The sequence below is a fragment of the Lonchura striata genome, chromosome 31, assembly GCF_050655825.1.
Source record: "Lonchura striata isolate lonStrDom1 chromosome 31, ASM5065582v1, whole genome shotgun sequence".
Taxonomy (NCBI): Eukaryota; Metazoa; Chordata; class Aves; order Passeriformes; family Estrildidae; genus Lonchura; species Lonchura striata.
Window position 1 is genome coordinate 9,225,557 of NC_140733.1, and position 25,004 is coordinate 9,250,560.

At 61.6% G+C, this 25,004-nt stretch overlaps 1 protein-coding gene across 1 annotated transcript; it reads left to right on the plus strand.

Moving 5' to 3' along the window:
* Positions 1 to 1,172: 1,172 nt before the first annotated feature.
* On the plus strand, positions 1,173 to 23,144 carry LOC146764917 (neuroblast differentiation-associated protein AHNAK-like). The gene is made up of 5 exons (XM_085563865.1): positions 1,173 to 1,221; positions 4,829 to 4,915; positions 5,592 to 5,745; positions 6,508 to 6,674; positions 7,317 to 23,144. The coding sequence occupies exons 3-5, from the start codon at positions 5,592 to 5,594 to the stop codon at positions 23,127 to 23,129; spliced, it is 16,134 nt and encodes a 5,377-aa protein (XP_085419991.1). The 5' UTR covers positions 1,173 to 1,221; positions 4,829 to 4,915; the 3' UTR covers positions 23,130 to 23,144.
* The last annotated feature ends 1,860 nt before the right edge of the window (positions 23,145 to 25,004 follow it).

The window sequence follows — 25,004 nt, forward strand, 5'->3', positions numbered from 1 at the left end:
TCCCCCAGTTCCATTTCTGGGATTTTTGGGGTTCGGGATTTTTGGGTCTGGGGGTTTTTGGGTCTGGGGGTTTTTGGGTCTGGGGGTTTTTGGGGTCCGGGGTCACTTTTGGGTTTTTGGGGATTCCCCTCCCCCCCCTCGGGGGGTTACCGGGGGGGCGGGGCTGGGGGGGGAGGGGTCCCGGTCCGGGATTGTCCCGTGGAACCGGAACCGGGACCGGGACCCGAACCGGGACAGGGACCGGGACCGGAACGGAACCGGGACCCGAACCGGGACAGGGACCCGAACCGGGATTGGGACCAGGACCGGGATTGGAGCCGGGACCGGGTCAGGACCAGGACCGGGATGAGCTCGGGAACGGGAGCAGGACTGAGGTTGGACCGGGACCGGGATCAGAACCGGGACCGGATCCGCATGAGAACCGGGACCGGGATCGGGGTCAGAACCATCCCGGGAGAGGGTCCAGGCTCGGAACTGGGACGGGATCGGGACCAGGACCGGGATCAGACCGGGACCAGAACCGGGAACAGAACCGGGACCAGACCCGGATCAGACCGGGCTCAGAACTGGGATCAGACCGAGACCAAACTGCGACCAGAACCGGGACCAGCTCGAGGTCAGAACCGGGATCAGATCGGGACCAGAACCGGGACCAGCCCGGGACCAGGACCGGGACCAACCCGGGCTCAGGACCGGGACCAGAACCGGGACCAGCCCGGGACCAACCCGGGACCAGAACCGGGGCCAACCTGGGCTCAGAACCGGGACCAACCCGGGCCCAGAACCGGGACCCAGAACCGGGACCAACCCGGGCTCAGGACCGGGACCAGCCCGGGCTCAGAACCGGGACCCAGAACCGGGACCAGCCCGGGCCCAGACCCGGGACCAGAACCGGGACCAACCCGGGCTCAGACCCGGGACCAGCCCGGACCCGCCCCGGCCCGGCCCGGCCCGGCCGGAGCCGAACCGCGGCCGCTCCCGCGCCGGGGCCGCTCCGGGGCCGTCCCGGGCCGCTCCCTGTCCCGGGGCCGGGCCGGGCCGGGCCCTCCCCGCGGGGCGGGGGAGGCTCCGCCGCCCTACAAGAGCCGGGAGCCGCCCGGGCGCGGCCACTCCGCACGGACCCGCCGGGGCCGCTCCGGGACCGCCGGCACCGGCACCGGCACCGCGCCAGGACCCGGACCGGGCATGGCCCGGCCCGGCCGCTGAGCCCGCAGCGCGCAGGTACCGCGGGGCGGCACCGGGACGGGACCGGGACCGCACCGGGACGGGACCGGGACGGGACCGGGACCGCACCGGGGCGGCACCGGGATCGCACCGGGACGGGACCGGGACGGGACCGGGACCGCCGCGACGGGCGGCGGCTCCGGGCGGGGCGAGCGGGGCACCCGGGACGGTCCCGCGTGGGTCCCGGGGCGGTTCCGGTGGTCCCGGGAGTTGCCGGGGGGGGTCGGGAAGTGTCCGAGGGAGTCCCGGGGGGCTCCGGGAGCCCCGGGGCGGCGCAGGGCGGGACGCGGTGGTCCCGGGACGGGCCCGGGGGGCTCCGGGAGCGCCGGGAGTGGGTCCCGGTGGTGCCGAGAGTGGCCCGGGGGTGTCCCGGGGGTGCGGGGCGGTCCGCTGAGGGTCCCGGGGGGGCTCCGGGACCCCCGGGGCTCCGTTTCTCCCGGGGGGCTCCGGGAGCGCCGCGAGCTCCGCGGGTGTGGCGGGGGGGAACCCACGCGCGTCCCGTGACGGCTCCGGGGGCCCGGGGGGGGGTCCCGGGGGGTCCCGGGGGTTCCCGGAGGGGTTCCCGGGGGGGTCCCGGGGGTGTCCCGGGGGGTTCCCGGGGGGGTCCCGGGGGTTCCCGGGGGTTCCCGGAGGGGTCCCGGGGGGTCCCGGGGGTCCCGGGGGGTCCCGGGGGTGTCCCGGGGTGTCCCGGGGGGGTCCCGGGGGTTCCCGGAGGGTTCCCGGAGGGGTCCCGGGGGTCCCGGGGGGGTCCCGGGGGTCCCGGGGGTCCCGGCCGCGCTCAGGGCGTGGCCCCCCGCCCCCCCCGGCCGCGCCCGGGGAGTCCCCGGTGGGGGCGGGGCCGCGGCTCCCCTCCCCCCCCCGGGCCCCGCCCGGGCCGGGGGGACCCGAGGGGGGTCCCGGTGCCGAATTTGGGGCGGGGGATCCCCGGGATCCCGCGAGGGCGCGGCCGCGCGTGGGCGCCGGGTTAATGAGGGCTCGGTAATTAACGCTCATCAGCGCCGGTTTCAGCGCGGGGGCGGCGCTTCTGGCGGGGGGGGGGTTTGATTTTGGGAATCCCAAACCCAACCCCCCCCCAAGCCCCGAGGGAGGGGCCGGGGGGGGGGAGGGGCTCGGGGAGGGGGAGGGGCGCGGGATCCCCCCCTTCCCCCCCCGCTGCGGTTTTTGGGGCGCGGCCGCTCCCGGCGCCACTTCCCCTCTGCCCCCCTTGGACACCCCCCCTGGGGACCCCCATTTTGGGGACACCCCCATTTTGGGGACCCCTCCCCCGTGGGGACACCCCCCTTGGGACACCCCCCTTGGGGACCCCCATTTTGGGGACACCCCATTTTGGGAACCCCCGCCATTGGGGACCCCCCCCCGTTGGGACACCCCCCTTGGGGACCCTCATTTTGGGGGCAACCCTATTTTGGGGACCCCCCCCTTGGGGATCCCCCCCCTTGGGACACCCCGTTTTGGGGACCCCCCCCGTTGGGACACCCCCATTGGGGACCCCCCCCATTCGGGACACCCCCATTTTGGGGATCCCCCCCATTGGGGACACCCCCGTTTTGGGGACCCCCCCCATTTTGGGGATCCCCCTTTCTGGGGACCCCCCCTCACCCCGGTGGCCCCACCCCCCCGGGGACCCCCGGATTTGATTTGGGGCGGGGGCGGCTCCCCCCCCCCCGAACACCTCGCGGCGTTTTTGGGGTCTCCCCGTTTTTCGGGGGGTTTTGGGGAGCGGCCCGGGCGGGGCCGGGACACGCGGAGGTCCCGGCGGCGCCGCGCGTGGCCGCGGGCAGCGTCCGGGCAGGGCCCGGTGGAACCGGTCCGGGACCCTCCCGGCTCCGCGGGCCCGCCGCCCGCGGGACTCTCGCTCCAGCCGGTCCGACCGGTACCGGCCCGGCCGCGGGCCGCGCCCGCTCCGCCTCCGCCGCCGCCTCGTCCCGCTCCGCCGTCTCTGCCCCGTTCCCCCGCTGCTCCCCCGGTTTTCCCCCGCTGCTCCCCCGGTTTTTCCCGGTTCTCCCCCGGTTTTTGGGAATGTTTTCCGGGATTCGCCGTTTCCCGGGAGCCTCCCGGGCCCGGCGTCACCGGCCCCGCCCCGGGGGTCCCGGGGGTCCCGGGGGTGGGGGGACATTTGTGACCTTGTGGCCCCCGAGCAAACACGGGGGGGGCAGGGGGGCCCCAAAATCGCACCCGAGGGGGGTCCCAAAACCGAACCGGGGGGGGGTCCCAAAACCGGACCCGGGGTCCCAAAACCGAACCGGGGGTCCCAAAACCGAACCGGGGGGGGGGTCCCAAAACCGGACCGGGGGTCCCAAAACCGAACCCGGGGGTCCCAAATCTGCACCCGGGGGTCCCAAAACCGAACCCGGGGGTCCCAAAACCGAACCCGGGGGTCCCCAAACCGAACCCCGGGTTCCCCAAACCGAACCCGGGGGTCCCAAATCTGCACCCGGGGGTCCCAAATCCGCGCCCGGGGGGTCCCCATCAGCGTCCCCGTGTCCCCAAACGCCACCCAGGGCTGGGGACCCCGTGCCCCCCCCGTGGGGACCCCGGTGGCGTGGCCGGGGTGACACGGGTGACATCCCATCCCCCCCCACCCCCCCCCGTCCCTCCGCGGTTTTTGGGGGCGGGGGAGGGGTCGGAGGGGGGGGACAGGCTGCTAAAAATAGCGCGCACGTGGTTTGCACCCCAAAAATAGCGCGGCGGGGGGAGGGGGGGCGGCATTGCTGCGGGGACACCGAGCTGTCCCCGGTGTCACCGGGGGGGTCCGTGTCACCCCCCGAGCCGCGGGGGGACCCCGGGGAAATGGGGGGGACGGTGGGAAATGGGGGGAACTCCTGGAAAAGGCGAATTCGGGCGGATTTCGGGGCCCCTCCCAGCGCTCGGGGCCGCTCTGAGTCAGCCCCGGGTCCCCCCCCGGTTCCCCCCCGGTTCCCCCCGGTTCCCCCCGGTTCCCTCCCCGCTCTGAGTCAGCCCCGGGTCCCCCCCCGGTTCCCCCCCGGTTCCCCCGGTTCCCTCCCCGCTCTGAGTCAGCCCCGGTCCCCCCCCGCCCGGTCTGAGTCACCAACCAGTCCGGCCGGAGCCTCCCGGAGCCTCCCGGAGCCTCCCGGAGTTCGGGGACACCCCGGGGCGGGGGGGACACCCAGGGTGGGGGGGGGCACCCCTACAGGTGCACACCCCCCCCCTCAGGTGCCCCCCCCTCCAAAAAAAATAATCCCTCCAAAAAAAACCCCAAAAATACCGACCCGAAATTCTCTGAAAACGGAGAAATTCCCTCAAAACTTCAGAAGAGGAGAGGGGACAGGGGACAGGGGACGGGTCCCCGGGGTGTCCCATGGGTGCCCCCGTGTCCCACCACACCCCGATGTCCCAGGGGTGTCCCATGGGTGTCCCCGATGTCCCGGGGGTGTCCCTGATGTCCCGGGGGTGTCCCAGGGGTGCCCCCGTGTCCCATGGGGTGTCCCATGGGTGCCCCCGTGTCCCACCACGCCCCGATGTCCCATGGGTGTCCCGGGGGTGTCCCATGGGTGTCCCCGATGTCCCGGTGGTGTCCCGGGGGTGTCCCGGGGGTGTCCCATGGGTGCCCCCGTGTCCCACCACGCCCCGATGTCCCCTCCAGGCCGGAGCTGACCCCGGAGCCGCCGCGAGGTTCCCGAGCGAGGCCGAGGATTCCTGGGACCGGGACCAGGACCGGGACCCCACCGAGGTCAGTGGGGCCTCTCCGGCCACTCCGGCCGCTCCGGCCACTCCGGCCGCTCCGGCCTGGCCGCAGCCACGGCGCCAAACCCGCGTCCACCCCTCCCCTGACCCCAAACCGTGTCCACCCCTGCCCTGACCCCAAACCGTGTCCATCCCTGCCCCGACCCCAAACCGTGTCCACCCCTCCCCTGACCCCAAACCGTGTCCACCCCTGCCCCGACCCCAAACCGTGTCCATCCCTGCCCTGACCCCTGACCCCGTCCATCCCTCCCCATGACCCCAGCCCCGTGTCCATCCGTCCCCTGACCCCACACCGTGTCCATCCCTGCCCCGACCCCAAACCGTGTCCATCTGTCCCCCGACCCCAAACCGTGTCCATCCCTGCCCCGACCCCAAACCGTGTCCATCCCTCCCCATGACCCCAAACCGTGTCCATCCGTCCCCATGACCCCAAACCGTGTCCATCCGTCCCCTGACCCCAAACCGTGTCCATCCGTCCCCTGACCCCAAACCATGTCCACCCCTGTCCTGACCCCTGACCCCGTCCATCCCTCCCCATGACCCCAGCCCCGTGTCCACCCTCACGCTGACCCCTGACCCCATCCAGCCCCATGCTGACCCCGACCCCTGACCCCTGACCCCGCCCGGCCCCGTGCTGACCCCTGACCCCGTGTCCGGCGCAGATGGAGCGCGAGGAGGAGACGCGGGAGATCCTCCTGCCCAACTGGCAGGGCAGCGGCTCCCACGGCATCACCATCGCCCAGACCGACGACGGCGTCTTCGTCCGGCGCGTGCAGCAGAACTCGCCGGCCGCCCGCATGGGCGTGGTCCAGGAAGGTGGGCGCGCCCGGGCGGCTCTGGGACCCTGCGGCCTCCTGGTGGCATCTCAGGAGCTTCTGGCCTCGTGGTTCAAGCGTTGGGGGTCCAAATCCTGCCCCAGCCCGAGGGTTTGGGGAGTGAAATTGGAGTTTTGGGGACTTGGGGGCGTCCTGGTGGCATCTCAGGAGCTTCTGGCTCCGTTCCCATGGGTGGTGACCCTGCAGTTCGAGTGCTGGGGGTCCAAATCCTGCCCCAGCCCGAGGATTTGGGGGGTGAAATTGCAGTTTTGGGGACTTGGGGGTGTCCTGGTGGCATCTCAGGAGCTTCTGGCTCCGTCACCCATGGGGGAGTCACTGACAGTGGGGACGGGGGGGTTCTTCCCTGAATTTTGGGGCTCAAAATGGGATTTTTGGGGTTGTTTTGGTGGCACCTCAGGCACTTCTGAGGGTGATGACCCCACAGCCACTCACAGTGGGGACAGGGGGCTCTTCCCTCAGAGTTTTGGGGTTGAAAATGGGATTTTGGGGTTGTTTTGGTGGCACCTCAGGCACTTCTGCCTCTGTGCCTATGGGCGATGACCCCACGGCCACTCACAGTGGGGATGGGATTTTTCCCGCAGAGTTTTGGGGTTGAAAATGGGATTTTGGGGTTGTTTTGGTGGCACCTCACCGTCCCACACCCGTGGGCGATGTCCCCGCGGTCGCTCGGGGCAGGGCCGGGGGGTCCCCGCCGGTGTCCCCCCACCCCAGCCCCCTGACCCGCTGTCCCCCGTCCCCCCAGGGGATCAGATCGTCAGCGCCACCGTCTACTTCGACAAGCTGCAGTCGGGGGAGGCGGCGCAGCTGCTGCAGAGCCTGGGCCAGCACACGCTGGGGCTGCGGCTGCAGCGCCGCGGCGACCGCTCGCCGCAGGCGGCCGCCGCGCCCGGCAGCCCCGAGGTCGTGCTGGTGAGCGAGGAGGAGGAGCGGGAGGAAGGACGGGAGGACGGGGATCGGGGGGAGAGAGGGGTGAAGGCGAGGGTGGTGAGGGTGAGGATGAGGATGGAGGAGGATGAGGATGGGGGAGGATGAGGATGGGGATGAGGGGAAGATAAGGATGAAGGTGAGGGTGATGAAGGTGAGGGTGATGAAGGTGAGGGTGAGGATGGGGGAGGATGAGGATGAGAACGAAGATGAGGATGGGAATGAGGACGAAGATGAGGATGAAAATAAGGATGAGAATGACGATGAGGATGGGGATGAGAATGGGAATAAGGATGAGAAAAAAGATGAGGATGAGGACAAAGATGGGGAAGAGGATGAGGATGAGGATGAAAATAAGGATAAAATGAAGATGAGGACAAGGACGAGGATGGGGATGAGGGGAAGATAAGGATGAGGGTGAGGATGGGGATGACAACGGAGATGAGGATGAGGATGATGAGGATGAGGATGAGGATGAGGATGGGGATGAGGATGAGGATGACGATGAGGATGAGGATGGGGATGAGGATGAGGATGAGGATGATGAGGATGAGGATGAGGATGGGGATGAGGATGAGGATGGGGAGGAAGCACGTCCAGCGCTCACCGGCAGCGTCTCCTCCGCAGAGCGGCGATGATGAGGAGTACCAGCGCATCTACACCACCAAGATCAAGCCGCGGCTCAGGTCCGAGGAGGGGCCGGAGGCCGAGGCCGGCGGGACGCAGAGCAGGACCATCACGGTCACCCGCAGGGTCACCGCCTACACCGTGGACGTCACCAGCCACGACGGCGACCTCGCCGTCATCGGCGGCCCCGATTTCAACGTCTGCATCCCCGCGCCGGAGTTCGGCACGACGTCCGGCGCCGGGGTCCGAGCGGGGCTGGGGGACCCACCCGGGACACCTGAGGGGCTTCACCTGCAGCCCCAGAGCCAAATTCCTGGTGGAGAAACTGGAAAATCCCTCCCGGGCTGGAAGGGCTTCCCGGGGTCGCCCCGCGTCGAGGCCAACGGACAGTTTGGAGAGCTGGACGGGTCGTTCCACGCCGCGGGGCTGGACGGGCAGGGCCACGTGTCCGGCGGGGCTCCGTGCCCGCAGGGGGAGGTCAGCGGCTCCTCGCCACCCGTGGACGTGGGGACGATCAAGATCCCGACGTTAAAAATCCCCAAATTCGGGTTCCAGGCCGGCGGCGAAGCCGCGGCGCCGCAGGTGGATGCGGCGGCCAAAGGCGCCGCCGAGGTCCCCTCCCCTCCGCCGGACGTCGCCGGCGTGGAGGCCCCGGACGGCGCCAAGGGGAAAATCCAAATCCCGCACTTGACCTTCCCCAAATTCGCCGCCCAGGCCGACGGCGCCGCCGCGGACGTCCCCAAGGGCGTGGCCGTCCCCGAGGCGGGCCTGGAGGGAGAATGGAAGGGTCCGGCCTTCAAGAAGGTGGAAACGCCCCAAATTTCGCTGTCGGACGTGAACCTGAACCTGAAGGGCCCCAGAGGGGAAGGGGACCTCAAAGGACTCTGCCCCAGGGTGGACGCCAAGGGCCCCGAGGTGGACGTGGCCGGGCCGGGCCGTGGCCTGAAGGGCGTGGAGGTGGACGTTGGCCTGAAGGGGCTGAAGGGAGGAGTGGACGCATCCGTGCCGAGCGTGGGGGGCGAATTCAGGGGGCCCCAGCTGGACCTTAAAGGGCCCCAGATCGGGGTGGAGGTGCCCGGAGTGGACGTCAAAGGCCCCGCGGTGAAGATGCCCGAGATGAGCATCAAGACCCCCCAAGTCTCCGACGTCGGCCTGAGCCTCAAAGGGCCCGGAGCGAAGGGACATCTGGATGTTTCCACCCCAAAACTGGAAGGGGAGCTGAAGACCCCCGGAGTGGACATCAAAGGCCCCGAAGTCGAGGTTGGGAGCCCAGAAATGGAGATCCAGGGGCCCGAGGGCAAGCTGAAGTTCCCCAAGCTGAAAATGCCCAAATTTGGGGTGAAGGGAGAGACCCCCAGCGTCGACGTGACCCTTCCCAAAGCGGGGGTGGAGGTCTCCGTCCCCAAGGTGGACATCAGCGTCCCAAGCGTGGACATCAAGGGCCCCAAGGTGGACGTTGACGCACCTGAAGTGGACGTTCACGGCCCCGAGGGAAAATTCAAGATGCCCAAATTCAAAATGCCCAAATTTGGGATGCCCGGGGTCAAAGCAGAAGGTCCCGAGGTGGACGTGAACCTCCCGAAGGGCGGCGTGGAGGTGTGCGGCCCCAAGGTGGACGTTGAGGCACCGAGTTTGGGCATCCAGGGGCCTGAAATGCACCTCAAAGCCCCCAAAATCTCCGTGCCGGACGTCGACCTGACCCTCAACGGTGCCAAGGCCAGCGGCAACCTGGACGTGCCCGTGCCGGGTTTGAAGGGCCCCGAAGTGGACATCAAAGGCCCCAAGGTGGAGGTTGAAGCCCCAGATTTGGACGTCCAAGGCCCCGAGGGCAAGCTGAAGTTCCCCAAGCTGAAAATGCCCAAGTTTGGGGTGAAGGGAGAGAGCCCCGAGCTCGAGGTGGCCCTTCCCAAGGGCAGCGTGGACGTTTCGGGTCCCGGCGTCGCCGTCGAGGTCCCGAGCGTGGACATCAAGGGCCCCAAGGTGAAGGTGCCCGAGGTGGGCATCAAAACCCCCCAGATCTCCATGCCTGACATCGACCTGAACCTCAAAGGGCCCAAAGTCAAGGCGGATTTGGACGTTTCCACCCCAAAACTGGAAGGGGAGCTGAAAACCCCCGGAGTGGAGATCAAAGGCCCCAAGGTGGAGGTTGAAGCCCCAGATTTGGACGTCCAAGGCCCCGAGGGCAAGCTGAAGTTCCCCAAGCTGAAAATGCCCAAATTTGGGGTGAAGGGAGAGAGCCCCGAGCTGGAGGTGACGCTCCCGAAGGGGGAGGTGGACATTTCCACCCCCAAGGTGGACATGGACGTCCCCAGCGTGGACCTGGAAGGGCCGGAGGTCAAAGGGAAAGGCCTGAAGTTCAAAATGCCCGACCTCAACGTTCAGAGCCCAAAACTCTCCATGCCGGACGTGGATCTGGGCTTGAAGGCCCCAAAACTGAAAGGGGACGCCGGAATTTCCGGGCTGAAGGGCCCGAAAATCGACGTGAAAGGCCCCAAAGTGGACGTGGAAGGTGCCAAAATGGACGTGAAAGGTCCCAAGTTGGATGTGGAAGGTCCCAAGTTGGATGTGGAAGGTCCCAAGTTGGATGTTGAGGTGCCCGAGGTGGACTTGGAAGGTCCAGAAGGGAAGATGAAAGGCCCCAAATTCAAGATGCCGAAACTGAACATCAAATCCCCCAAAATCTCGATGCCGGACGTGGATTTGAACCTGAAGGGACACAAAGTGAAGGGGGAGGTGGGCGTGTCCCTCCCCAAGGCCGAGGGTGACATCAAGGGGCCCAAGGTGGACGTGGAGGTCCCCGATGTCCACCTGGAGGGTCCAGAGGCCAAAGTGAAAATGCCCAAAATGAAATTGCCTCATTTCAACGTGTCCGGCCCCAAGCTGGAGGGGCCCGAGGTGGACGTGAGCCTGCCCAAAGGAGAGGTGGACATTGAGGGGCCGGAGGTGGACATTGAGGGGCCGGAGGTGGACGTCGGAGGAGCGGAAGGGAAATGGAAAGGTCCCAAATTCCGGATGCCGAAGCTGAACCTCAAATCCCACAAAATCTCCATGCCCGACGTGGACCTGAACCTGAAGGGACCCAAAGTGAAGGGAGAGGTGGACGTGTCCCTCCCCAAGGTGGAAGGGGAATTGAAAGCTCCAGAAGTCGATGTTAAAGGGCCGAAAGTGGACGTGGAGGTGCCGAGCGTGGATTTGGAAGGGCCCGAGGGGAAGATCAAAGGCCCCAAGTTCAAGATGCCCGAGATGCACATCAAGACCCAGAAGATCTCCATGCCTGACGTGGACATCAACCTCAAAGGCCCCAAGGTCAAGGGTGACGTGGACGTGTCCCTTCCAAAGCTGGAGGGTGATCTCAAGGGGCCTGAGCTGGACATCAAAGGCCCCAAGGTGGACGTTGATGTGCCAGATGTGGACGTTCACGGCCCTGAGGGGAAATTCAAGATGCCCAAGTTCAAAATGCCCAAATTTGGGATGCCCGGGGTGAAGGCAGAAGGTCCCGAGGTGGACGTGAACCTCCCAGCAGGAAACCTGGATGTGAGCGGCCCCAAGGTGGACATTGAAGGTCCAGAGGTGGACATTGATCTCCCAGAAGGGAAGGTGAAGGGCCCCAAGTTCAAGATGCCCGAGATGCACTTTAAGACCCCCAAGATCTCCATGCCTGACATCGATTTGAATCTCAAGGGTCCAAAACTGAAGGGAGATGTTGATGTCTCTGTCCCTAAGCTCGAGGGTGACGTGAAGGGTCCAGAAATTGACCTCAAGGCCCCCAAGGTGGACATAGAGGCACCTGATGTGGACATTCACGGCCCCGAGGGGAAATTCAAGATGCCCAAGTTCAAGATGCCCAAATTTGGGATGCCCGGAGTGAAGGCAGAAGGTCCCGAGGTGGACGTGAACCTCCCAGCAGGAAACGTGGATGTGAGTTGTCCCAAGGTGGACATTGAAGGTCCAGAGGTGGATGTGGAGTTGCCAGAGGGGAAGATCAAAGGCCCCAAGTTCAAGATGCCCGAGATGCACATCAAGGCCCCCAAGATCTCCATGCCCGATGTTGACTTCAACCTCAAAGGTCCCAAACTGAAGGGGGACGTCGATGTCTCAATCCCCAAGCTGGAAGGGGACCTCAAGGGGCCTGACCTGGACATCAAGGGCCCCAAGGTCGACGTTGATGTGCCAGACGTGGACGTTCATGGCCCTGAGGGGAAATTCAAGATGCCCAAGTTCAAAATGCCCAAATTTGGGATGCCCGGGGTGAAGGCAGAAGGTCCCGAGGTGGACGTGAACCTCCCGACAGGAAACCTGGATGTGAGCGGCCCCAAGGTGGACATTGAAGGTCCAGAGGTGGACATCGATCTCCCAGAGGGGAAGGTGAAGGGCCCCAAGTTCAAGATGCCTGAGATGCACTTTAAGACCCCCAAGATCTCCATGCCCGACATCGACCTGAACCTGAAGGGGCCCAAGGTCAAGGGAGATGTTGATGTTTCCCTTCCCAAGGTGGAAGGTGACCTGAAGGGGCCTGACCTGGACATCAAAGGCCCCAAGGTCGATGTTGATCTCCCTGATGTTGAGTTGGAAGGTCCCGAGGGGAAGATCAAAGGCCCCAAGTTCAAGATGCCCGAGATGCACATCAAGGCCCCCAAGATCTCCATGCCTGACTTTGATCTGAACCTGAAGGGCCCCAAGGTCAAGGGCGACGTCGATGTCTCCGTCCCCAAGCTGGAAGGGGACCTGAAGGGGCCTGACCTGGACATCAAAGGCCCCAAAGTGGACATTGAGGCACCCGATGTGGACATTCACGGCCCTGAGGGGAAATTCAAGCTGCCCAAATTCAAGATGCCCAAATTTGGGCTGAAGGGTGAAGGCCCCGAGGTGGACGTGAACCTCCCAAAAGGAGACCTGGATGTGTCCGGCCCCAAGGTGGACGTGGAGATGCCGAGTGTGGACATTGAGGGGCCGGAGGGGAAGATCAAAGGGCCCAAGTTCAAGATGCCCGAGATGCACATCAAGGCCCCCAAGATCTCCATGCCCGACATTGATCTGAACCTCAAGGGCCCCAAGGTCAAGGGCGGTGTGGATGTCTCCGTCCCCAAATTGGAGGGCGACCTGAAAGGTCCGGATGTGAACATTAAAGGTCCAAAGGTGGATGTGGACGTTCCTGACGTGGACGTTGAAGGTCCCGAGGGGAAGTGGAAGGGACCCAAGATCAAGATGCCGGAGATGAACATCAAGGCGCCGAAATTTTCGCTGCCTGATGTTGACCTGAACCTGAAAGGTCCCAAAGTGAAGGGAGAAGTGGACGTGTCTGCCCCAAAAGTAGAAGGTGACGTGAAAGTGCCGGATCTGGAGTTGAAAGGACCCAAAGTGGACGTGGATGTCCCTGACATCGAACTGGAGGGCCCTGAGGGGAAGATCAAAGGTCCCAAGTTCAAGATGCCCGAGATGCACATCAAGGCCCCCAAGATCTCCATGCCCGACTTTGACCTGAACCTCAAAGGCCCCAAAGTGAAGGGAGACGTGGACGTGTCCGTCCCAAAAATTGAGGGAGATTTGAAAGCCCCAGATGTTGACATCAAAGGCCCCAAAGTCGATGTGGACCTCCCCGACGTCGAGCTGGAGTGTCCCGAAGCGAAGCTGAAGGGCCCCAAGTTCAAGATGCCCGAGATGCACTTCAAAACCCCCAAAATCTCCATGCCCGACATCGACCTCAACCTGAAAGGCCCAAAACTGAAGGGGGACGTGGACATTTCCACCCCCAAACTGGAAGGTGACGTGAAAGGCCCAGACGTGGATATCAAAGGCCCCAAGGTGGACATTGAAGCTCCTGACGTGGACATCGATCTCCCAGAGGGGAAGGTGAAGGGCCCCAAGTTCAAGATGCCCGAGATGCACTTCAAAGCCCCCAAGATCTCCATGCCCGACTTCGATCTCAACCTGAAGGGCCCCAAGGTCAAAGGTGACGTCGATGTGTCCGTGCCAAAGCTCGAAGGGGACATGAAAGGGCCGGAGGTGTCACTGAAAGGTCCAAAAGTGGACGTGGAGGTTCCCGACGTGGAGCTGGAGTGTCCCGAGGGGAAGATCAAAGGTCCCAAGTTCAAGATGCCCGAGATGCACTTCAAGGCTCCCAAGATCTCCATGCCCGACTTTGATCTCCACCTGAAGGGCCCCAAGGTCAAGGGGGACGTCGATGTCTCTGCTCCAAAGCTGGAAGGGGACCTGAAAGGGCCTGAACTGGACATCAAAGGCCCCAAAGTTGATGTCGACCTTCCCGACGTTGACCTCGAGTGTCCTGAGGGGAAACTGAAGGGCCCCAAGTTCAAGATGCCCGAGATGCACTTCAAAGCCCCCAAGATCTCCATGCCCGACATCGACCTCAACCTGAAGGGCCCCAAAGTGAAGGGCGACGTCGATGTCTCTGCTCCAAAGCTTGAGGGAGACCTGAAAGCCCCAGACATTGACATCAAAGCTCCCAAGGTCAATGTGGACCTCCCCGACGTCGAGCTGGAGTGTCCCGAGGGGAAGATCAAAGGTCCCAAGTTCAAGATGCCCGAGATGCACATCAAGGCCCCCAAGATCTCCATGCCCGACTTCGATCTGAACCTGAAGGGCCCCAAGGTCAAGGGGGACGTCGATGTCTCCGTCCCCAAGCTGGAAGGGGACCTGAAGGGGCCTGACCTGGACATCAAAGGACCCAAAGTGGACATTGAGGCACCCGATGTGGACATTCACGGCCCTGAGGGGAAATTCAAGCTGCCCAAATTCAAGATGCCCAAATTTGGGCTGAAGGGTGAAGGCCCCGAGGTGGACGTGAACCTCCCAAAAGGAGACCTGGATGTGTCCGGCCCCAAGGTGGACGTGGAGATGCCAAGTGTGGACATTGAGGGGCCGGAGGGGAAGATCAAAGGGCCCAAGTTCAAGATGCCCGAGATGCACATCAAGGCCCCCAAGATCTCCATGCCCGACATCGACCTGAACCTCAAGGGCCCCAAGGTCAAGGGAGATGTTGATGTTTCCCTTCCCAAGGTGGAAGGTGACCTGAAAGCCCCAGATATCGACATCAAAGCCCCCAAGGTCAATGTTGATCTCCCCGATGTTGAGCTGGAAGGTCCTGAGGGGAAGATCAAAGGTCCCAAGTTCAAGATGCCCGAGATGCACATCAAGGCCCCCAAGATCTCCATGCCGGACGTCGACTTCAGCCTGAAGGGCCCCAAGGTCAAGGGGGACGTGGACGTGTCCCTTCCAAAGCTGGAGGGTGACCTGAAGGGGCCTGAACTGGACATCAGGGGCCCCAAGGTGGACATTGAGGCACCTGACGTGGACATTCATGGCCCAGAAGGGAAAATTAAAATGCCCAAGTTCAAGATGCCCAAATTTGGGATGCCCGGGGTGAAGGCAGAAGGTCCCGAGGTGGACGTGAACCTCCCGACAGGAAACCTGGATGTGAGTGGCCCCAAGGTGGACATTGAAGGTCCAGAGGTGGACATCGATCTCCCAGAAGGGAAGGTGAAGGGCCCCAAGTTCAAGATGCCCGAGATGCACTTTAAGACCCCCAAAATATCCATGCCCGATGTTGACTTCAACCTCAAAGGCCCCAAACTGAAGGGGGATGTTGATGTCTCCCTTCCAAAGGTTGAGGGAGACCTGAAAGCCCCAGACATCGACATCAAAGCCCCCAAGGTCGATGTTGATCTCCCCGATGTTGAGTTGGAAGGTCCCGAGGGGAAGATCAAAGGTCCCAAGTTCAAGATGCCCGAGATGCACATCAAGGCCCCCAAGATCTCCATGCCCGATGTTGACTTCAGCCTCAAGGGCCCCAAAATGAAGGGGGACATCGATGTCTCTGCTCCAAAGCTGGAGGGTGACCTGAAGGGGCCTGAACTGGACATCAAGGGCCCCAAGGTGGACGTTGATGTGCCAGATGTGGACGTTCACGGCCCCGAGGGGAAATTCAAGATGCCCAAGTTCAAGATGCCCAAATTTGGGATGCCCGGGGTGAAGGCAGAAGGTCCCGAGGTGGACGTGAACCTCCCAGCAGGAAACCTGGATGTGAGTGGCCCCAAGGTGGACATTGAAGGCCCAGAGGTGGATGTGGAGTTGCCAGAGGGGAAGATCAAAGGCCCCAAGTTCAAGATGCCGGAGATGCACATCAAGGCCCCCAAGATCTCCATGCCTGACGTTGACTTCAACCTCAAAGGTCCCAAACTGAAGGGGGATGTTGATGTCTCCGTCCCAAAGCTCGAGGGTGACCTGAAAGCCCCAGACATCGACATCAAAGCCCCCAAGGTCGATGTTGATCTCCCCGATGTTGAGTTGGAAGGTCCCGAGGGGAAGATCAAAGGTCCCAAGTTCAAGATGCCCGAGATGCACATCAAGGCCCCCAAGATCTCCATGCCCGACGTCGACTTCAGCCTGAAGGGCCCCAAGGTCAAGGGGGACGTCGATGTCTCCATCCCCAAGCTGGAAGGGGACCTGAAGGGGCCTGACCTGGACATCAAAGGCCCCAAAGTGGACATTGAGGCACCCGATGTGGACGTTCATGGCCCAGAAGGGAAAATTAAAATGCCCAAGTTCAAGATGCCCAAATTCGGCTTTTCTGGCCCAAAAGTGGAAGGCCCCGAGGTGGACGTGAACCTCCCCGAGGCCGAGGTCAACATTTCGGGTCCGAAGGTGGACGTTTCTGTCCCTGAGCTGGACATTGAAGGCCCCGAAGGGAAACTGAAGGGCCCCAAGTTCAAGAAGCCGGAGCTGCAGTTCAACGTCCCCAAGATCTCCATGCCCGACATCGACCTCAACCTGAAAGGCCCCAAACTCAAAGGTGACCTCGACGCTTCTCTTCCCAAGGTCGAGGGTGAGCTGAAAGGCCCCAAGCTGGACATCAAAGGGCCAGAGCTTGAGCTGGAGGGGCCAAAGGTTGACCTGGATGGAAAAGCTAAAAAATCCAGGTTTAAACTTCCCAAGTTTGGCTTTTCTGGCCCAAAAGTTCAAAGCCCCGAGGTGGACGTGAAGCTTAAAAAGCCTGAGGTTGAACTGTCCGGCCCGAAGGTCGAGGTCCAAGCTCCGGATTTGGATCTCCAGGGAAAATCCAAAGGCTCCAAATTCAGAATGCCTTTTCTGAACATTTCTTCACCCAAAGTCTCGATGCCGGACGTGGAGCTGAACCTGAAGGGGCACAAAATGAAGGGGGAGCTTGACCTGTCCACTCCCAAATTGGAAGGGGAGCTGAAAGGACCTGAGGTGGACATCAAGGGCCCCAAGGTCAACATCGAGGCCCCCGATGTGGACGTTCACGGCCCGGAGGGGAAACTCAAGATGCCCAAGTTTAAAATGCCCAAATTTGGTGTTCCTGGGTTTAAAGGGGAGGGGCCAGAGGTGGACGTGAACCTGCCAACAGGAGAACTGGACGTGTCCGGGCCCAAAGTGGACATTGAGGGTCCAGAACTGGACATTGAGGGGCCCGAGGGGAAGATCAAAGGTCCCAAGTTCAAGATGCCCGAGATGAACATCAAGGCCCCCAAGATCTCCATGCCCGACATCGACCTGAACCTGAAGGGCCCCAAGGTCAAGGGGGACGTGGACATGTCCCTGCCCAGTGTGGACCTGAAAGGACCCAAGGTGGACGTGGAAGTTCCCGACATCGACGTGGAAGGTCCGAAAGGAAAAATCAAAGGCCCCAAATTTAAAATGCCCGAGATGAACATCAAAGCTCCCAACCTCTCCATGCCAGACCTGGACCTCCACCTGAAAGGTCCCAAGGTCAAAGGCGGGGTGGACGTTGATCTGTCTGCACCAAAAATCGAAGGGGACCTGAGCTTGCCGGACGTGGACATCAAAGGCCCCAAAGTGGACATTGAAGCTCCAGAGGTGGACATTGAAGGGCCCGAGGGGAAGATCAAAGGCCCCAAGTTCAAGATGCCCGAGATGCACATCAAGGCCCCCAAGATCTCCATGCCTGACATTGACTTCAACCTCAAAGGCCCCAAAGTGAAGGGGGACGTCGATGTCTCAATCCCCAAGGTGGAAGGGGACCTCAAGGGGCCTGACCTGGACATCAAGGGCCCCAAGGTGGACGTTGATGTGCCAGACGTGGACGTTCACGGCCCTGAGGGGAAATTCAAGATGCCCAAGTTCAAGATGCCCAAATTTGGGATGCCCGGGGTGAAGGCAGAAGGTCCCGAGGTGGACGTGAACCTCCCAACAGGAAACCTGGATGTGAGCGGCCCCAAGGTGGACATTGAAGGTCCAGAGGTGGACATTGATCTCCCAGAGGGGAAGGTGAAGGGCCCCAAGTTCAAGATGCCCGAGATGCACTTTAAGACCCCCAAGATCTCCATGCCCGACATCGACCTGAACCTGAAGGGGCCCAAGGTCAAGGGAGATGTTGATGTTTCCCTTCCCAAGGTGGAAGGTGACCTGAAGGGGCCTGACCTGGACATCAAAGCCCCCAAGGTCGATGTTGATCTCCCCGATGTTGAGCTGGAAGGTCCGGAGGGGAAGATCAAAGGTCCCAAGTTCAAGATGCCCGAGATGCACATCAAGGCCCCCAAGATCTCCATGCCTGACTTCGATCTGAACCTCAAGGGGCCCAAAGTGAAGGGAGACGTGGACGTGTCACTGCCGAGCATGGAAGGTGACCTGAAGGGGCCAAAGGTGGACGTGAAAGGCCCCGAATTCGATGTTTCAGCGCCAGATGTTCAAGTTGAGGGCCCTGATGGGAAGATCAAAGGCCCCAAGTTCAAGATGCCCGAGATGCACTTCAAGGCCCCCAAGATCTCCATGCCTGACTTCGATCTCAACCTGAAGGGCCCCAAATTAAAAGGAGATGTTGATGTCTCTGTCCCCAACCTGGAGGGTGACCTGAAGGGCCCAGAATTGGACATCAAAGGCCCCAAAGTCGATGTCAACCTCCCCGATGTTGAGCTGGAAGGTCCCGAGGGGAAGATCAAAGGTCCCAAGTTCAAGATGCCCGAGATGCACATCAAGGCCCCCAAGATCTCCATGCCCGATGTTGACTTCAACCTCAAAGGCCCCAAACTGAAGGGGGATGTTGATGTCTCTGCTCCAAAACTGGAAGGTGACCTGAAAGGCCCCGAAATTGAAATCAAGGGCCCCAAGGTGGACGTTGATGTGCCAGACGTGGACATTCACGGCCCTGAGGGGAAATTCAAGATGCCCAAGTTCAAGATGCCCAAATTTGGGATGCCCGGGGTGAAGGCAGAAGGTCCCGAGGTGGACGTGAACCTCCCGACAGGAAACCTGGATGTGAGCGGCCCCAAGGTGGACATTGAAGGTCCAGAGGTGGACATTGATCTCCCAGAGGGGAAGGTGAAGGGCCCCAAGTTCAAGATGCCCGAGATGCACTTTAAGACCCCCAAGATCTCCATGCCCGACATCGACCTGAACCTGAAGGGGCCCAAGGTCAAGGGAGATGTTGATGTTTCCCTTCCCAAGGTGGAAGGTGACCTGAAAGCCCCAGATATCGACATCAAAGCCCCCAAGGTCGATGTTGATCTCCCCGATGTTGAGCTGGAAGGTCCCGAGGGGAAGATCAAAGGCCCCAAGTTCAAGATGCCCGAGATGCACATCAAAGCCCCCAAGATCTCCATGCCCGACGTTGACTTCAACCTAAAGGGCCCCAAGGTCAAGGGCGACATCGATGTCTCAGTGCCCAAGGTGGAGGGGAACCTGCAGTGCCCAGATGTCGACCTCAAGGGCCCCAAGGTGGACATTGAAGCCCCTGACGTGGACATTCATGGCCCAGAAGGGAAAATAAAGTTCCCCAAGTTCAAAATGCCCAAATTTGGGATGCCCGGGGTGAAGGCAGAAGGTCCTGAGGTGGACGTGAACCTCCCGACAGGAAACCTGGATGTGAGTGGCCCCAAGGTGGACATTGAAGGCCCAGAGGTGGATGTGGAGTTGCCAGAGGGGAAGATCAAAGGCCCCAAGTTCAAGATGCCCGAGATGCACATCAAGGCCCCCAAGATCTCCATGCCCGACATCGACCTGAACCTGAAAGGCCCAAAGGTCAAGGGTGACGTGGACGTGTCCCTGCCCAGTGTGGAAGGAGAGCTGAAAGGTCCCGAGGTCAACGTCTCTGCCCCCGACGTCACCATTGACAGCCCCGAGGGCAAATTCAAACTGCCCAAGTTCAAGATGCCCAAATTCTCCATGCCCGGGTTCAAAGGGGACGGGGTGGACGCGGACCTGACCCTCCCCAAGGGCGACGTCTCCATTTCGGGCGCCAGCATGGACGTGGAGGCTCCTGAGCTGAGCGTGGATGGGAAAGCCAAAGGTCCCAAATTTTCCATGCCCGAGATGCACATCAAGGCCCCCAAGATCTCCATGCCTGACGTTGACTTCAACCTCAAAGGTCCCAAGCTGAAGGGGGACGTCGATGTCTCCGTCCCAAAGCTCGAGGGTGACCTGAAAGCCCCAGACATCGACATCAAAGCCCCCAAGGTCGATGTTGATCTCCCCGATGTTGAGTTGGAAGGTCCCGAGGGGAAGATCAAAGGTCCCAAGTTCAAGATGCCCGAGATGCACATCAAGGCCCCCAAGATCTCCATGCCCGACGTTGACTTCAGCCTCAAGGGCCCCAAGGTCAAGGGGGACGTCGATGTCTCCGTCCCCAAGCTGGAAGGGGACCTGAAGGGGCCTGACCTGGACATCAAAGGCCCCAAAGTGGACATTGAGGCACCCGATGTGGACATTCACGGCCCCGAGGGGAAATTCAAGCTGCCCAAATTCAAGATGCCCAAATTTGGGCTGAAGGGTGAAGGCCCCGAGGTGGAGGTGAACCTCCCAAAAGGAGACCTGGATGTGTCCGGCCCCAAGGTGGACGTGGAGATGCCGAGTGTGGACATTGAGGGGCCAGAGGGGAAGATCAAAGGTCCCAAGTTCAAGATGCCCGAGATGCACATCAAGGCCCCCAAGATCTCCATGCCTGATGTTGACTTCAACCTCAAGGGCCCCAAGGTCAAGGGGGACATCGATGTCTCCGTCCCCAAGCTGGAGGGGAACCTGCAGTGCCCAGATGTTGACCTCAAGGGACCCAAGGTGGACATTCAGGCGCCAGATGTGACCTTGGAAGGGCCCAAGGTCAAGATGCCCGAAATTCATGTCAAGACCCCCCAGATCTCCATGCCCGACATCGACCTGAACCTGAAGGGCCTGAAGGTCAAAGGTGACGCTGACCTGCACGGCCCCAGTCTCGAGGCGGGTCTGAAGGGCCCCGAGGTGGACATCAAAGGTCCCAAAGTAGACATTGAGGGCCCGGCGGTCGACGTCGATGGTCTGGAGGGAAAAGTGAAGCTGCCCAAAATGAAAATGCCCAAATTTGGCTTTAAGGGCGAAGCTCCTGACGTGGACGTCAACTTGCCGAAGGCCGAGGTGGATCTGTCTGGCCCCAAGGTTGATCTCAGCCTGCCAGAGGTCAACGTTGAAGGTCTGGAGGGCAAAGTGAAAGGTCCTAAACTGAAAATGCCCGAAATGCACGTGAACGTCCCCAAAATCTCCATGCCCGAGATAGATTTGAACCTGAAAGGCCACAAAACCAAGGGCGGCTTTGACATTTCCACCCCAAAGGTGGAAGGTCACCTGAAAGGCCCCGAGGTCGACCTCAAAGGCCCCGAATTCGGGGTCAAAGGCCCTGAAGTCGATGTGGAGTGTCCTGACCTGAGCGTCGAGGTCCCAGAAGCCAACATCAAAGCTCCCAAGTTCAAAAAGTCCAAATTTGGGTTCGGAATGAAAAGCCCCAAGGCGGAGCTGGATCTACCCGAGGCCGAGCTGAACGTGGAGTCCCCTGAGGCCGGGAAGGGGAAGAAGAGCAAGTTCAAGATGCCCAAAATCCACATGAGCGGCCCCAAAGTGAAGGGGAAGAAGGGGGCGTTCGAGGTGAACGCGGCGGGGGCCGAGCTGGACGCGGAGCTCAACGTCGCCGGCCCCGACGCCGCCATGAAGTCCCCCAAAGGCAAGAAACCCATGTTTGGGAAGATCTCCTTCCCGGACGTTGAGTTTGACCTCAAATCGCACAAATTCCGCGGGGAGGCCTCGGTGGGGGTCCCAAAAGTCGAGGGCGAGCTGGAGGTCAAGGGCGACCTCAAGGGCCCGAGCCTCAACGCGGGTGTTGAAGGTCCTGACGTGAGCCTGAAGAGCCCAAAGTTCAAACTGCCCGGGGTCCAGGTGGGCGCGGGGGACGCGAGAATCGGGGGGGACCTGAAGGGGCCCGGGATCGACGTCGCCGTCCCCTCGGCCGCCGTGCCGGACGTCGACGTCGGCGTGAAAGGACCAAAGCTGAAAGGTGAAGTCGGCCTTGCCGGAGCACAACTGGAAGGTCCCGAGGTGAACCTGGGATGGCCCAAGGGGGGCAGAACGGGTTTGGGGCTGGAAATGCCAGATGCGGAGGTGAAGCTCAAAGGGCCCCAGATCTCCAGTCCCGAGCTGGAGGGGAACCTGAAAGGACCAAAGTTAAAGGGAGATTTGGACATTTCGGGCTTGGCGGAAGGGCCCGGCCTCGGCCTGGACCTCGGCGGCCTCGGCGGGAAGGTGAAGCTGCCCACGGTGACGCCCCCGGCGCTGGAGGTCAAGGGCGGCGTCCCCGGCTCCGTCCAGTCCCCGGGGGCCACCCTGGACCTCCAGGGGCCCTCGCTGGACGTCTCCGGCCCGGATTTGGATGTCAGCGTGAAAGGACCAAAGTTGAAAGGAGACGTCGGCGTCAAATCCCCCCAGGCGCCGGCAGACGACTCCGGCTTCGAAATTTTGGGGGGCACCATCAAGCTGCCGTCCCTGAAGCTGCCCCAGTTCAGCATCTCCAGCCCCGGCGTGGACGGGGGGGACGCGGGGGTCGCTCTGGAGGGCCCCCAGGTCAAGGCGGGGCCGAAGGGCTCCGGCCTGGGGCTGGAAGGCGCCGAGGCGGAACTGAAAGGGCCGAAATTCTGCGCGCCGGACGTCGACCTGAGGCTGAAAGGACCAAACGTGGACGTGGCCGGCGACATCAAAGGGCCAAAGGTCAGCGCAGAAGCCCCTCACGCGGGGGTGGGCGTCCACCTGGAGGCTCCGGCCCTGGAAGCGTCCGGCCCGGGATTGAACGTCAACGTGAAGGGGCCGAAGGTCAAAGGCGGGGCCGGGGCGTCGCCGCCGTCGCTCGGCGCCGGTTCCGGAACCTTCCACGCCTCCAAGCTGTGCGCCGAGGGCGGCCAGGTCAAAGTCTCCTTCCCCAAGCTGCGGATGCCGAAATTCGTCTTCTCCGAGCCCGAGGCCAAGGGCCGCGAGGTCGGGGTGGACGTCGACTTCCCCGGCGCCGACGCGGCCGAGCCGGAGCCGGACGAGGCCGAGGCGAGGCTGAAGAAATCCAAGCTCAAGATGCCCAAATTCAACTTCTCCAAGCAGAAGGGGCGCGGCGGCGGCACCGCGGGCGGCCCCGAGGCCTCGGGCTCGGTGTCCGGCTCCAGGGGCGACCTCAAGAGCTCCAAGGCCAGCCTGGGCCCGGCCGAGGGCGAGGCGGAGGCCGAGGCGCCGGCGGCCAAGGGGAAATTCTCGCTGTTCCGCAGCAGGAAGCCGCGGCCGCGCTCGTCGTCCTTCGGCGACGAGCCCGCGGCCGAGCCGGACGCCGGCAGGCAGCCCAGGAGCAAATTCGGGACCTTCGGGGGCATCGGCTCCAAGGCCAAGGGCTGCTACGAGGTGACGGCCGGCGACGAGGACGGGGCGGCGGCGCCGGCGGCCCCCGAGTCCCGCCTGGGCTCGGCCTCGTCCTCCGAGGGCGTCGCCCGCGCCGGCCTCCGCCTGCCCGGCCTGGAGCTGGCGGTGGCCAAACGCAAGGAGTGACCCCGGGGTGCTCGGGGGGACCCCGGGGTGGTCTGGGGGTGACCCCTGGGTGCTCTGGGGTGACCCCGGGGTGGTCTGGGGGTGACCCCGGGGTGCTCAGGGGTGACCCCAGGGTGTCAGGGGTGACCCCTGGGTGCTCTGGGGTGACCCCAGGGTGGTTGGGGTGACCCCAGGGCAGTCAGGGGTGACCCCAGGGTGGTCGGGGTGACCCCAGGGTGTCAGGGGTGACCCCTGGGTGCTCTGGGGTGACCCCAGGGCAGTCAGGGGTGACCCCTGGGTGCTCTGGGGTGACCCCAGGGTGGTCGGGGGGACCCCGGGGTGGTCTGGGGGTGACCCCTGGGTGTCAGGGGTGACCCCTGGGTGCTCAGGGGTGACCCCAGGGTGGTCTGGGGGTGACCCCGGGGTGGTCTGAGGTGACCCCAGGGTGCTCAGGGGTGACCCCAGGGTGCTCAGGGGTGACCCCAGGGTGGTTGGGGTGACCCCAGGGTGTCAGGGGTGACCCCAGGGTGTCAGGGGTGACCCCGGGGGTTTTTTTGTACATAGGCCGGCACGGAGGGACCCCCGTGTGTACAGAGGGGGGGAGGGGCTGGGGGTCGCTCCCCCTCGGATTTTGGGGTCCCCCCTCGTGCCGACAGCTTCACTTCTTCTCTCCCCATTAATCCTTTTCCTTTTTTTTTTGGTTTTTTTTTTGTATTTTTATTGGGTTTTTTTTCCTGCCTCCTCCCCCCCCCATCCTCCCAAATATTTCCAGTGTTTGGTTCGTGGAAATGAATTTTTTTTAAAATCTTTTTTCTTGGTCTTTTTTCTTTTTTTTTTTTTTTTTTTGCGTGTTTTTTTCCTGTCGTTTTTTTGCCCCCTTCGTTTCCACCTTTTTCATTTTTTTGGCTTTTTTTTTTTTTTTTTTTTTTTTTTTTTAGGGCTGAAGATTCTGTTAGGTCAACGGATTTAATTCAAAAATTTTGGCTTTTTGGTTTGTGCAAGAAATTAAACCAAAGCTGTGGATTTTTTATTTAAGAAAACAGCCAAAACTGTGGATTTATTTAATAAAATCTAACCAGAAAGGTGGATATATTAGAAAAAAAACAAAGCAAAAGAAGTGGATTTACCAAAGAAAGAAGCAAGTGAAATAGAATTACTAAAAAAAGACCCAAAGTAAAAATGTGGATCCATTAATAAAAGATTTATTAAAGAAATGGAGATAAAAATGAATTAAATAAAATAATTAACAGATTAAATTATATCTGTTAAGAAAATAAACCAAAGAAAAGGAGATCTATTTAAAAATAAAATTAAATGGATTTATCCCAAGAAATAAACTAAAAAAAAAAAAGGATTTATTGGGCAGAATAAACAAAAAAAAGTGTTCTTATTGAGCAGAATAAACAAGAAAAAAAATGGATTTATTAATAAAATAAACCAAACCCATGAATTTATTACTAAAATAAGCCCAAAGCCTGGATTTACTAATAAAAACACACCAAAAGCACGGGTTTGTTAATAAAATAAAGCGGGGAAAGTGGATTTATTAATAAAAATAAACCAAAAAAGCACAGCTCTGACCTCTGGAACGGAGAGTGGGAAATGGAATCCGAGGCACAAGACCCGGAGCTCGAATGACTCCGGGGGAACGGAGCCAGCCCGGGGCCGCTCCCGAGCTTTTCCCTCAGCTTTATTTCCCTTTTTTATTTTTTTTAGCTGTTTTGTGGCTGCTTTTCTGTTTATTTGTTACACCCTTTGTACCATAACTTGATAAAAGCGCCCGTTTCTCTCTTGTTCTGCCCCAAAGTCCAAAGGTGCGTCAGGCGTCCCGGGATTAAAAAAAAAAAAAGTTTTGTTTATGAGGAATTTTTTTTTGTTGTTTTTGGGGGGGGGGGA